The sequence below is a fragment of the Acanthochromis polyacanthus genome, chromosome 3 (genome assembly GCF_021347895.1).
Source record: "Acanthochromis polyacanthus isolate Apoly-LR-REF ecotype Palm Island chromosome 3, KAUST_Apoly_ChrSc, whole genome shotgun sequence".
In the NCBI taxonomy this organism is placed as follows: Eukaryota; Metazoa; Chordata; class Actinopteri; family Pomacentridae; genus Acanthochromis; species Acanthochromis polyacanthus.
The window spans coordinates 19787234-19802246 of record NC_067115.1 but is presented as its reverse complement, the minus strand read 5'-3'; the positions used below and the strand labels follow the sequence as shown (position 1 = coordinate 19802246).

Sequence of the window (15013 nt, the reverse complement as noted above, 5' to 3'; positions counted from 1 at the left end):
CTTTTTCCTTTACATTTCAAGAGTACACCAGATCCTTATTCAACCAATAAAAATATATATTATCTTGACATCACCTTTCACTGAGTGAAGTTCCGAGTTGATACAGATGTTGATACACTCACCGGAGTCTCATCACCATGCACCCGAAGCCATGAGCTTAATGAGTTGAAGTGACTGATGCTACGGCTGCAGAATTTTTGCCCGAGATTTTTGCTTCGCGCTCTTTCTAAAGGCTGACCTTGCTTGTTTGTGAAGGTTGTTAGACATGAGAGGAATGCCTTTAAAACCTTTAAAAGTAGTGACAGATTGTGTTTTAATAACAGATACAAAATGGTCTGAATACTGAATTAAAAAACCCGAGTACTGAAGTGACATGCAGCGTACTGTTATGTAAATATATATATATATATATATATATATATAATATGTAAAACTTCTATAATGAGTCTAAGTAATGCTGCAAAAAATTCACTGTAGACTGTAATTTCTAAAATGTGATGGTTTCTATGAAATGGATTTTTCATAGGGCCAAATAACTGTTAGAGTTGTCCATTATCTACAAGGATGAATGTAGACGTTGCATCACAAATGGAAGCAAGACTAATTAGACACACCGCACTTCAGACTGAGTGCACACTTGAAATCCCATCATGCTACTTCATAATATGTTACAGGTTTTCAAATAGCAGATGGTGGCTTTCTTATAACATGTTTTGATGAAGAAAATATTACAGGTTTTAAAAACTGAAGGATGGCATTGCTCACCATATTAAAAAGTAAAAAAAAAAAAAGACTTTTGAAACTTTTTCCAAACTCACTGAAAATGCATATTAGAAAATGTTGTTCAACCAAAAACAGTATCATTTTAATTTAGTACTTTTAAAAAGTACTGTGCTTAGATTCAGCAGTAATTTCCTTTATGTAGCAATTTTGTGGTACTTATAATTTACCATTACAGCTCTTTGCATTTTCTGCTACTTTACAGAAAATGAGTTCTCAGATTGATGCCTTGCTTAAAATTCAATCATGTAAACTTACACTTTGTTTGAAAGTGTCTCAAAATATTAATCCATAAACTGCAATATATAATACATCTGTTATGCTGTATAATAATACAGCAATGGTGCTGCTGCATAAGTACATATACCTAAACACTTCAAATACAATTCATTGATAACACTTTTATATGAGTGAAATTTTCACACTGTGATGAAAAACATCCAAATATTTCTTCCACTATAAAATCCAGTCATGTAAATATCCTCTAATTATCAGCATAATTTTTAGCAAGTTCTACTGCTGATTGTTATAATTCAAGTGACAATTCATATACCATCCAGATAGTTGTGACTGAGAGGTAATACTAGCTGAAACCTTCTGCATATACAAATACAGCAGCGGTTTTTATACACACAACAAAATATGTCCCATCTGTAGGCTGTTTCTTGCTGGTACTTGCGCAATGAAAGTTTATTCTTGACCTTAGGAATAGCTTAATAATCTTGATCCTCACTAAGGTTTTCCAGAACATATCTCACAGTCTACAGTCCCAAGAACCAAATAATGTAGTTCAAAATTTCAGAAAAATCTATGAACTCAACCTTCAGTTTGGCTTGTTTTGTCACATTTCCACCAGTCATTCATCTTCAGACGAGGGCTGGGCGATATGGCCAAAAAATAAAATCTTGATTTTTTTTTTGTCATCTTGGACGATTACGATTTTAATCGATTTTTGTTTCCTTGCGGTCTGTTTGCTATGGCTAGTGCTAGCCATGCCACACTCCCGTAGCTGCGGACACTCTTCCCATTCTTTCGGATGCCTCTTCCGGAGGTGCTAAAAGAGGTTAGTTGTGCTGCTACTCTTCGTTTTCACAGTACTTTTGCAAACCTTGCACATTACTGTAGTTTGCTCTGTCAGTCTGTCCACCATAACGGCAATGTGAGTGTTTTGGCGGAAGGAGATGAGAGGCGGAAGTAAACGCCAGTGCACAAGTCGTGAAAGGCAGAAGAAGAATCTGTATTATATATTAAAGCTAGCCTCGATTTTACGATTTGGCAAATTTTCAAATCGTCAGGTTTTAAAAAGGCGAATTAATCGAATTAATTCGATTTATCGCTCAGCCCTACTTCAGACTAAACACTCATACATCTGTAAGTAACAACAAGCTCTGGTTCTACAGCAGTTTTCTACATTTGAGCTGAATCACTATATCAAGCTCTTTTATCTGCGTGTTTTCACTCCTGTCTGATGGGGGTTTTCAGCTGCCAGTAAAGCTCCTGCAAGTGCTGCTTTGCAACACTATTAAATTGCCCACCCTGGATAAGCAGCGCAGCCAAAGAGACTCCAGTGTAAAACCAGCATCGCAACATGAAATTCACTGGGGGTACAAATTGTATTACAGTCTCCATTAGCCTTTGGCCTCATCTGTCACAGAAATAAGAGCTAAGTAAGAGCAAGCAGACCACTCACAGGTCAAATATCCAATAGCAGGTCTGTCGGCACGGAAGCGGAGACGACCTCAGTCAATCAATGGGTTCAAACGGAGTGAAACAAGGATGTGCAACCAGACACTGTACACCACACACTTAGAAATAATATTGCTGTTCTCTTGTGTCTGTGTCTGTGCCTGGAAGATCTTTTTGTAATTAAAGTAGACTTTTGGGAAGTGGTAGGAGTGTATCTATCAATAGACATGCTGATGCTTAGACCTCACAACACAGCAAGTGTAGATGATGCACACACACGCACTAATATAGTTCAGGACATGACACACAACCTCAGCACATCACATAAAACTGTCCCCGTTTCCATTCACCATCTGTTGTTGTTGCTGATGTGGCTTCTGTAAGGTACACTTCAGCCAGGTCGTTACAGATTCAGCCCCTTTTTCATCCTGTTTGTTTGAATTATGTTTTGCAAAAGGCCTCCCCAGTGGGCCCGTGGCTTAGCTTTGATTGAACTCTGCATTATATATACGGTGCTATCGGCTCTGCAAACACACTTTTTAATTCAACTCTCAGTCAAAACGCTATTTTAGTTTTTGCTTCACTACAGGGAATGAGATTCTTAACTTTGATAGAAGAAAATCTTTCAAAGCCAGGGAAGATGTAAACAGTGATGGGCATTTCAGTGGTTTGTGTGAATGGATTATTTGTCCTTTGCAGTCAACCGACTTTTTTTTTTGAAGGACATACTAGTGTATTTATTATTTTACCACACAGTGCAGGGAGCTCCCTCTGCTGTGACCATGAATTTGTTCATATTCCTGGTTTCATTCTGCCACTTAAGTTCTTCGGCAAATTGGTTTGACCAGATTATACAGCCAGATGAAAAGTCAGGGGATCAAGCAATGTGAAAAAAAAAAAAAACTGATTAAGACTTACTTTCAATTTCTTTGAATATTTTCCTGAAGGAACACAAGTATGAAATAGAATTAGGTTAACGGTGAAAGGACGTACAGAAGTTTAATTTCCTCTTAGACTACGTTAACTACAATATCCTGAAAGATTATGGACTTTCTGCTTAGTGGCATACAAAATGCTACCTATCCCAGCTTTAATATGCAATAGAAAAACACATAAAAACATAACGCAGACATTTTCACTGTGAGCAGCTGTACGAAAGAAGTTCCAAAACCCACAGTACTCGCACTTCACCTATCACTGAATGCATTTGACTCCCAGCTAACAACACAATATGTTCACCTTCCCATACCCTTCCTCTCTGTAACAAAAGAAAACCGAAATGTTTTTGTGTGAGTTAATAATGAATGCATAGATGTAGGCTGAAGCGCAGCCCCTGTTCTGGCAGTGTTTTTAGAGCGAATCTTCTGTCTTTTTTCTGTCCGTCATGTTTCTCTGCTTGGATAAACTGAGTCTTTTATTTGTGTGTGTGCTGCAGGTTCCTCGGCGTGCCCCCAGGCAGAGGCAGTTGCCCACTCACTGGTCCGCTGCCCTTTGACCTCATCTACACCGACTACCACGGCCTGCAGCAGATGAAGCAACACATGGGACTCTCGCTGAAGAAACACAAGTGAGTGGACGTGCATTACATGGTGTGTGTGTGTGTGAGCACGTGGCTGTGAGTTTGTCTCTGTATTTTTTCACCGTGTATGTGTGCCGCTTTACCTGTGTATATTTGAATGTGTGTGTGTGTGTAAGTGTGTAGGTGTGTGTAAGCAATTTTCCGGGCAGCCAAGTGGGTTTATTGGCTGTGTTTATGGATTAATTATTGCTGGTAATAAGGTGTACATGTCTCTTTCCAGATGTCTGACTGTAACTCATTCTGCTTGTTAAAATCACACTCTCATTTTGTCTCACAAACACACAGATGCACAAACACACACATAAGCAGTTTGTCTACCTCTAGCCAATCATCCCTATCCACTTAAAAGACCGTGTCAAATACATACGATGTTGCTTGTTGTGATGTAGTGGAATGGCATCACTCCCTGCACACACATCAAGACCATTCCTCCACAGAGCAGTTATATAATAATAAAAAATACAGCACATATGGCATGAGATTGAAGGTATATCAGATATTAACAGATCAACACATGTGCATGCACACACACAAGAATCAGTTCACCCGTGCACCAATTTCCAATCAAGCCCTATTTCAGCAGCATATTATTACTGCTTGAACGTACCCACAGGCTCCTTTCCATCAGGAGAGAGGTGGTTAAACACAAAAAGAAGAAGAAATAGTAAGGCATGAGGAAAAAAACTGAAGACATCTGCCACATGAGAAAGAACAAAGATTAGAGTGAGAGATTTTTTTGTGCTTTTAGAAAAGTGTGCTTAATGGCTTTTGACATTGCTGCAAAGATTCCACAATTTGGAAAGTAGGCCATGACAGTCATGAGACCAAGGCAACAAAACATAAATACCCAAAGCAAGAACTTAAAGTGCCACAGCGCCTTTATTTTTTTAAAGCAGCACATCTCTGCAGAGTAGAGCTATATGAAACCACAACAAACAAATGAAATTGAAAGTCCAACTTCAGCCCTGTCCTCTCCAGCCCCTTAAAACCAGCTGGCAGCCACCCCCCCTCTGCCTCGCTCTCATGTTTCCCGGTCCAATAATTTGGCATGTTTGTCGACCCCCTGTACGTGTTCATAGCAATTCGCATTTTGCTTTCCTTGTTCTGACAACCAGCACAAAGGAGCAGCAACGAAAGATAAAAGACGAGAGAGGCATATACGAGTAGAGGACCAACTGAAAGTGAAAAGGAGAAGGAGCAAGAGATAAAACCTGCTTGCAAAGATGGTATCAAAGAAGAGCCGAGAGAGCAGAGACGATGAGAGAGGGGCCACAGAACAGGAAACTGGAATCAACCTAGCGCCACATATAAAGGGCCACTTCATGTATTTTTAAAATCCAATTATGAGCGGGGGAAAAGCATTCCTGGTGGGCTGTGAAGCTATTTTCCCAGCACACAACCTGCTTTGCTGTCTCTCACGATTCGTCTGTCGCGCACCCACAATCCTGCTTCTCTACCAGACAGCAGTCAGCACCTAATTGCTTGCTGAGGTCAGCAGTTCGTTGCTCCGTCATTACCGTTGCCGAGTCTTGATTTTTGTTTTTCCTAACAGGATGTGACATTTCGTGTTTGTAGGAGACAGTCTTTTGTCCGTGCAGATGCTCGCGGCGAAAGAATGAACTGAATGTTTCAGTAATACAGATGGAACAAAGAACATCAATCCTGGCTTTCACGAGAGGATTCGCTTTCGTGATTTCAAATATATGAAAAAGAATGCCTGAGAGCTTAAATAATTTGGAAAATCGGGAGAACATTTGTTACCGTGCAACAAGCTTGAAAGATTTTTACTCAGATTTACAGTCAGGGAGGTGATATGTAACATACACAGTTCATCTGCTTTACTGTTTAAAAAAAAACTACATTTCTTTTTGTCTTTCACCTCTACAGTGTTGCCTCTTCATGCCTTACTGCTTCATGCATTCATCTTAACCCACCAATTCCACAACCCTCTGGAGGTTGCGAATAGGTCAATGACATACCTATTCACCTCTCTCTCTCCTCTCTGACTCCCTCTCTCTGCGTCTCTCTCTCTCTCTCTCCTTGTCTGGACTGCTCGAGTCTTGCCTGGTGAAAGAAATCATTAATCAAGTGCTCTGAGCTTTGGGGCCCTTCAGCTCCCTTTAATTACTTTTGTTTTATGTTCCCACCAACGTCCACATTCATTTATTATGCCTGAACAACACAGAGCTGTCCTGTCCGGTGGGTTGTGTATGTGTGTGCCAGGGTGTATCAGCTGCATGTGTGTTGCTGGTAAAGATGCTGAAAGCTGATTGGAGATGGTCTTAAATCACACGCCCTCATCTGATAATAGGACTAGCATATTGATTTCCTCTGCATGCCGAGTTTACTGCTGTGATAGAGGCAGATTGGAGGAGATATCCAGAGGGGGGAGACCTGGAACAGCACAAAAACAAAAACCTGACTAAGACTCAAGGCATGCAACAGTGCTTGTACTATAATGGAGGATAAATTATAGATGGACAGAGGAGTTTTGTGCATCGCTGTGCTTTAAAGCTCCACTGTGTAACATTTGAATAATGAAAACACTGCCTGTAGCACATGTTAACTACTGTTGTTGTGCCTTTATTTCTAGTGTGCTGCTTCACATGCCAGTTTAACCTGCATTTGTTCAGTACAAGGTCGCATAGCCTGTGTTTTAATTCAGTTTGTATTTATAGTTTTAATACCCAATTACTCTTAATGGAAGACTTTGATCACTAGCAACACAGTTCTTAAAGCTCTGTATTCAAAAATGTTATTAAAAGACTGCAGCATAAATGCAGTCACCGATTTGTTCCTGTCAAGACTAGTTTGTTAAATAATACTGGAGCACAGTGACAGTGTCTTTATGCTGGTGTATGCATACCTATTAATCCTTAGATTATGTGGTATTATATGGTACTGTCACAAACAAAAGTTTACAGATATTGGTAAAAAATCATGACAGTCGTGAGTTTCCAGTGACTCCTATAACTTAATTTTCTATGATCTAATATCTGAAACACACAGACACAATCATGCATTTTAGTGGGTCTTTCATAGATTTATCATAGGTCTTCGGGAAATATGACAAAATCTAGGTGGTCAAAAATATACACCTAGCAACTTGATTATCAGTTTTGGTGATGTAAAAAGATTTGGGTTTTTTTTTATTTTCTTAGTCGCATGGCCTCTTAACCTCTCGTGAGTGATTATGATTGACTACAGCTGGTGACTCCTCTCAGCCAATTTCGTTATGAAATTCTCTTTAGATTCAGCCGCTTAATACTACAAAGGGAAAGTCTGAGGAGCTCAGCAAAGATCAGAAAAAGCAAATCCTCGACTTGAACAAGACAGGAAAGTAACTTAACCATTTCAAAGCAGCTATGATATACTTGGTCTCTACAAATAAATTTTTACTCACAACTGCACATACATAGTTACCACTGTACAAACAACTGGCTAGAACACACAGGAGTTGGGTTTCCATTACAGTTATTCGCAAAATAAAAGCGATATTTCTAAAATTTCGACAAAGTATATTTGCACTTTGAACGTGTTTTCATTGAAGGTTGTTCTGGGCAGAAGCATCGTAACTCTCGTAAAATATCATCCCCCGAGATTTCACTGCAGGAAGATGGATGCCCAAAACCTGTTGTGTGTAGGTGTTGTTATGTTTACATCGACTGCGGTTCCTCTGCTGTTTGCTGTCTAGTATGGTAGTGATGTTTTTCTCAAGAATAATGGCAAGAAAAGTCTCTGTCTCCTCTTCTGTCCACACGTACCGCGCCATGTTTACTCCGAGAGAACTGGTCATGTAACCAGGTACGTCACGTCCCGTGACATATAATTGCGGAAAAAGTGTTTCCATTGCGCTTTTGCGATATTTTTCAATATCGAAACGTCTGAAAAACCACCTCATTAGATCGTAAAAACTTGTTAGTGATATTTTTGTCCTTTTTTGAAATTCAGGTGTTTCCACTACCAGTTTTTTATTGCACTACTTAAATTTTGCGCATATCTAAGGGTAATGGAAACGCAGCTAGGGTTACATTATGTAACAATGAAATTAAACCAATCATCAGAGACTTAATGTAGCCCACCTATCCCAATGTTATATAGGAAAGGGCCCCAAGTTATTTTTACAGTAATGATCTCGTATGAACACTCTTACTTGACTCTATTGGTGTCACGCCCCCTCCAGCTCCTGTGCTCTGGCTTGTTAAACTAATGACAAGCTGCTGTGCTTTCCAGTACAGCCTGTGCAAATCTTCAATCAAGCACAGCATAAAAGCCTGGCTCTCCTCAGCTCCCACTGCTGGGTCATTGCATGCCGCATTCCGTTTGTTACACACCGCTGTCTGGACTATGCTCTTTGGATTACCCTGTCGGCTCCGTTTTCCCTCCTCACCCCGGAATCCCCTCGTCCACTCTACACTCTCCTCCGTCTGCCTGCTTCTCAGCCCTCGCCATGTCTCCACCACCGGCTCCCTCAGCTCTGCCCCCCACCTCGTCTCCCAATTCCCCAGACACTCTGTGAGTCACCTCTCCCTGTTTAGTTTCAGTTTAGCCTCACCACGGCCTCGCGCCGTCGCCTTCTGTTAGTTTAGTTTAGTTCCCTGCTCTGTTGATTTCTAGTCTTATTCTCCCACGTTGCCAGAGGAACTCCGAGCTTTTCCGGTCACTCAGAGCGCTATCTGGTATCCCTCTCATCGTCTCCAGGTCGGAAACAATCCAGGATAGGCTACGTGGCTAGCTGCGTTAGCTAATTGGGGCCACAGTCCGATTGTAACGCTAATTAGCTTAGCCACTCACTTAACCAAGGGAAGGATAAGTAACAGAACTTAACTTCGAGTAGAAATTATCTGTCGCTTACTCAGCAGTCTCATTGCATGTCCTTTCACAGACTATCTCACTGACAATCTATAGTACAGAAACATGCAAACAAACTCAGCAAAATGAGCACGAAGCTCCAGCATTAGCGCTTGGAAAACGTGCGTGTCTCCCTCTCTCTGCTGTCCGCGCGGTCTTTATAGCCTCACTGCAGTACGTCACTTCCTCATTCACAGTTCAAAGGTCACAGTTCAAAGAACAAACAGGATTATAATTAAACATTTTAATCATGAAATAAAATATTTTCAATTAAACATTTTAACCATGAAATAGAATATTCACAATTAAACATTTTAACCATGAAATGAAATATTCACAATTCAACGTTTTAACCATGAAATAAAATATTCACAATTAAACATTTTACCATGACCTTAACAACTTTAATCACAATGAAATGTATAGATTTTAACAACTGTTTACTAAACTATTTATGATAGGCTATTTAATATTTATTTATTCAAATGTACTTTTTATCCCTAATTTTATCAAACCTTATTCCAACACCATTACACTATAATGTATGGAAAGTTTAACCTGGCTACATTAATTTCATGATTCTCATGACCCAGACAAGAAAAAACACATCTCATTGAAGAAGGCATACTAGTGAAATTTCGTACTTAAATAACTGAACGCACTGCTCTTCAAAGCATCATCCAGTTTCTCTAAAGCTGCGACTGTTTCTTCCTCCTCGGTTAAGCAAACAAGAGTAACAGAGAGAGAGTGACACTGGAGAGAAAGAGAGAGACAGAGCAGAGGCCTCTGGGTCGACAGCAGTAAACTCGGCACAATCAGCCAATAACCCTGCAGCGCAATGCCCTCACTCATGCAGTAAAAGAATATTGTGCATCTCACATTATCGCTGTGTTGGGTGTGGTGTACCAATGTGGGAAAATGTGTGACGAATGGTTTGCTGGCAGCATGTTGGGCAACAAATCTCTACCCCTTCTATTTGAACAATCTCTGGACCAGAGGCGCAGACTCAGTTGGCAAATTAAAATGCTTTAAACACTGGGAGTGTGCCACTTTAATCAGGCAATGAGCCAATTGAGAGTTATTGAAAAGATTTGTATTTGAAGTGGAGTTGTGCGTAGATGTCTGCGTGGTGTGGTGCTGCACTGAGAGTCTGAGGGGTGGAACTAACCCCACTAGCTTTTTCTCTAAACGCAGGTGTCACACAAACACAAAGAGATACCGGCTCGGATTATCAAAGCTGCACAAGTTTGGCATCAGCTGCTTCACTGATACTTTATAATCACTGGCTCATTTATCATCTGTTTGGCTACCAGCTGACTACTAATGTCCAATTCTATTCAAACAAGTGTAGAGTGATCATTATAACCTGACTTGCTGGCTATGACAATGTTTTCTACGCAGGAGTGAGCAGCATGTTGAAACAGTAGTACTGTTAACAACGTGCAAACAAAAAATTTGCATCAGTCATAATTTTATTAGAGAAAAGAGAACCTGGAGGATGCTGATTACATTTGTGACAGTATGCATGAAATTTCAAGGAGTTGTTCTGATTTTCTCAAATAATCAGTCAGGTTTGATTAACTGTGATTTATTTCAGATAATCATCAAGTTAAATGCATCCACATTTTACATGCGTTAGGTAATTTACTGCTGAATGACGGGTTGCATGTATTTCTAAGTGCTCGAGCTCAATTTTAAAGTTAATGCTGTTGTTCACTGCAATCTTCTAACGCCTGACATTTACATCTCCAGACTGCGGGTTAAAGTGTGCCACCCTGCCATATTCGCCCCTCACCCCCAGAGGACTGTTGAGCCTTGCTGAGCAGCCGTTTAACCCAGATTAGCCCCACGCTCTGATCTCCCGATAGATATTCAGCTCAGCTACTCCTCCGCTTATCCCTTCTTCTTTCACTTTTTCCTCCTCCCTTCGGGACCTCTTATCTGGTGGCAGAAACATTTTCACCGTTTCAGAGCTGGTGATATGTGATAGCGCAGGTTGGAGAGAGGGAGGAAGGAAGGAAGACCAGGACAGAGACAAATGGAAGCAACAGTTTTTTTATTAATAATTCATTGTCGGCTTTTTGTGACCCTTACAGAGAGACACAAAGCGTTTGCTGCAGAATTTCATCCTCAGTGCCCTGAATAAACACTGATAAGTGTCAAACAAGACAGAGGTGTCACCTTGTCTTCAACAAGAATAAAATGTCCGCAGGGTTTTTTTTTTTTTTTTTTTTATTCTCTCAGCATTAAAGCTCGTGAGATTTTGATAAGACACAAACAAAAAAAAACCACCCTTTTTTGTTCTGTTTGGTTCATACTATGACAGGACGTCAAACACATCACTGCTACTATTAAATAATACATTGATTAACAGTTGTTGGAGGTGTTTTAAAGACAAATTATCAAACATTTCCTTATTTTTAAGTTTGCATTACACAACTGATGGGATAAGTTTTCCAAAAAGGTTTTGCTGTGTGTTTATGAGAATCAAAAAGCAAGGATGACAAGACACCATTTACAAGTTTACAGGAAGAAATCCATCATACGAGGAAACCAATTTCTCCTCTGTGAGCAGCACCAGTGGGCCATAAACAAAGCCACGAAAAAACACCTTTCTGTTAGTGAGGAACCAATGTCATGGTAACAAATGTCATCTGATAAGAAAATTGTCAGTGGGGTTTCTAAGAATGAAAGGTGAAGAATGGTCATATGGAAGCTGCAGATGATGGCAAAATGGTTTTCTGCAGGCTGTAGCTTTACAGTTCCATGATGCACTTTCTAAAAATAATTTAATCGTGGCATATGAACATTAAAATGCTAGCATGTACATCCCGCCCAGGTAGCTCAACAGAGGCTATAGTTCCCGGTGCAGCAGCCTGGGTTTGACTCCAGCTCACGACCTTTCTTCCGACCATTCTTTTCCCTACTTTCCTGTCTGCCTCTCTACTAACCTATCTGATAAAGCCAGTAAAAGGCCAAAATGTTGTCATGTGGAAGTAGTTACATGTTCAGCTACAAAGCCTGGAAACGGTTTCTGACTTTATTAAACAGGTATGAAAGGAAATTAGCTTTGAAGTGCACTTCAGATGATCTGAATGCTTTTATTGGACAGACTCTTCCTCTTTTACACACACACACACACACACACACACACACACACACACACACACACACACAAAGTTGTCTGCCAAGAAAGAGTCTCAATGCTGAGGAAGTGGACTCTGACCCGTTTAGCTTCTGCTAATCCCCCTGAGCTCACAGACAGGCCAGATTGAACGCAGTGACTGGTGCAGACAAGAGCATAGTGAGCTTTGTGAGTGTGCGTGCGTGTGTGCGTGTGTGTGCACCCGTGTGTGTGTATTAAAGAGTATGTCCATGTGTATGTGCACCTGCATGTGCGTGCTTGAATGATTCTGAACTTCAGCTGTGCTTCAGTGCTCTGCTTTAAAGCGTTCACCTGGAAACGCTATCAGCAACCTATTGCAACTCGAACCTCTAAAAAAATCAGTCTTTTTGTTGTCATTCTCATGTCAAACCTCCCACACTGCTGGTTGCTGTTTTTGTTTTGGTTATTTGACTGCTTCTCGGATTTTTTTTTTTTTTTTAGTTTTTCAGCTTCAACAAGCCTGCAGATACAAAATACTGTTACTTTCCTACATTATGCTAATTTTCAGGTACTGTCTGTACTATATGTACTGCATAGCTTTTAAGACAGATAATTTGCAGCTGTAATGTAGTATATTACTATCATCGTATAGTGTATTACCAGCATGAAGTACAGTCTACCTATGGTTCTGTGTTTAGTTTTATATTATTTGTTAAGATTTTTAAAAATATATATTATTTAGTCTATCTAATCAGTTTATCCTAATATCTAGACTGATCATTGTTACCATTCTATGCTATTAGTGCCTTAAGCTTCTCATGAAAGCTGTGAACAGAATGATTTATACCACACATGGTATAATACTAAGATTGCTCACAATCTTAGTAATTTATACCATATGGGACAGCCTCAGCGGTAGAAGGGTAAAGAAGTAATTATGATGTGATGGAGACTGATAAACATTTCAGATTTTTCTTGGCAGGACCTAAGATGATGTCATGTTGTAGATAAAATAACTGTGAATGCAACTGAAGAAATCAACAAACTGCGTAAAATGACAAAATGATGTGTGAGGATCACACTCTTCAGTTCACAATATTTTAATTACTGCCAACCATCTATGAAGCATTTATAAGTAATACATGAGCATTTCACTAACACAGTGTATGCAACAATATACAAGGACAATCAAATTATATTCTCCGATATGAAGCCTCCGTAATCGATGCAAAAGCAGTTTCTGACGGCTGAATAACATAGCTGTAATTATATATGTGCTTACACGAGCTGATTTTTCACAGCATGAGTGTATAAAAGAGGTTGTGTTGCACCTTTACAGATGTCATATCCGAGTGATTGACACATTTGGGACGGAGCCAGCTTACAATCACGAGGAGTATGCAACCCTGCACGGCTACCGGACCAACTGGGGTTACTGGAACCTGAACGCCAGACAGTACATGACCATGTTCCGTAAGAGCAAATTCACTTCCTCAAGTTTTATTCACTCACTTTGATTGCATACTACACACGCTGTCAATATAACTACGTAGTAAAGAATTCATTATTTTGACTTGCACATTATATGTAGAATTCTTCATCAGTTCAAGTCTGTATTTTTGCATACACACACACACACACACACACACACACACACACACACACACACACACACACACACACACACACACAGACCTGCCATCAATTGACAGTCATCCTAAATACGATGAAATGACTCCAACGTTTTCACTTTCTTTGACAGGTCTGGCTGCTTGTTCACATTAATTTGGAGCAAAGTGTTTAACGCAGCTATTTTCAGCAGCAGCACACCTTCTAGCATCTCTTCGAGTTGTATCTGTGCTTTATCTGCTCTGTTCTTCTTCTTCTGTCACATGCTACACAATATGTCTGATCTGCTTTTTCAAAACCCCTCGTCGCTGTTTCTCTTGACTTCCTGACTGAAACATTGCTTAACTTTCCTCTGTTCTCACATTCAGCTCGCACCGCTGTGTAGTTGGCACTCAACAGCGGGATCATTATATTGTCGATATGTGGCCCTCTGTAGACAGCCACGTTTCACACGGTCCAGAGATATAATGACAGAGTCAACCTTTATTAACTGCTCCATATTTGTAAGAGAGCAAGAAAAGCTGCCATTTATTCAATGCATGACAATGAATGCCGTAAAAATAAAAATAGTCTGCAACTGTGGTGATACAATAAATGCCGCTTTTACAGTTAATAGCTATGAAATCGTAAATGTACCTGGTCTCATTTCCGCAAAATACAAAAACTCATGTAAAATACAGGACTCGCATAGCCAACAGCGGCTGGCTTTATGACTGCCACTGTTCATAATACTAAGAGTGGCAATAATCACACTGACTGAGCCATTGAACTGAGCCACGGTGTTCTTTTCCGTTTTTTCCAGCCTTTTCACTAACAATACAAATTTTCTTTCTCCCATTCTCTCCTTCTCTCTTTGTGTTTTGTTTTCCCTCCACTTACTACTACTTTCCCTTGCTGCTCACACACATGCACTGACACGCATTCAGCTCACACACCAGACAACTCATTCATGGGCTTTGTTTCGGAGGAGCTGAATGAAACAGAGAAGAGGAGCATCCAGCAGAACAAAGTCAACAACATGGCTGTAGTGTACGGGAAAGAGGCCAGCATGTGGAAGGTACAGACAACGATTGACACACACACACACACACACACACACACACACACACACACACACACACACACACACACACACACACACACACACACACACACACACACACACACACACACACACACAAAATACACAAAATAACATTCAACTGATGCTACAGATCCCGTATTTGTACAAAAGCTTACTTTGGCAAGGGATGGCTTGCTCTCTACAATAATGGCAAACTGAAAGCTGTCTTAGTTAAGTCTCTGATACGGTTAATCTTTCATATAGTGCTGCTCTTGAATGTTTCCATTCAAAAACCATAAAGAATTTCCTGGAGGACACA

The 15013-nt window shown here is 40.2% G+C and overlaps 1 protein-coding gene across 1 annotated transcript in view; it reads left to right on the top strand.

Moving 5' to 3' along the window:
• The window catches only part of LOC110961498 (alpha-1,6-mannosylglycoprotein 6-beta-N-acetylglucosaminyltransferase B-like), a 163194-nt gene that overhangs the window by 134977 nt on the left and 13204 nt on the right, over positions 1-15013 (top strand). The window contains 3 exon segments of the mRNA XM_051945508.1: positions 3902-4033; positions 13342-13475; positions 14558-14688. Coding sequence (XP_051801468.1) covers positions 3902-4033; positions 13342-13475; positions 14558-14688 — 397 coding nt within the window.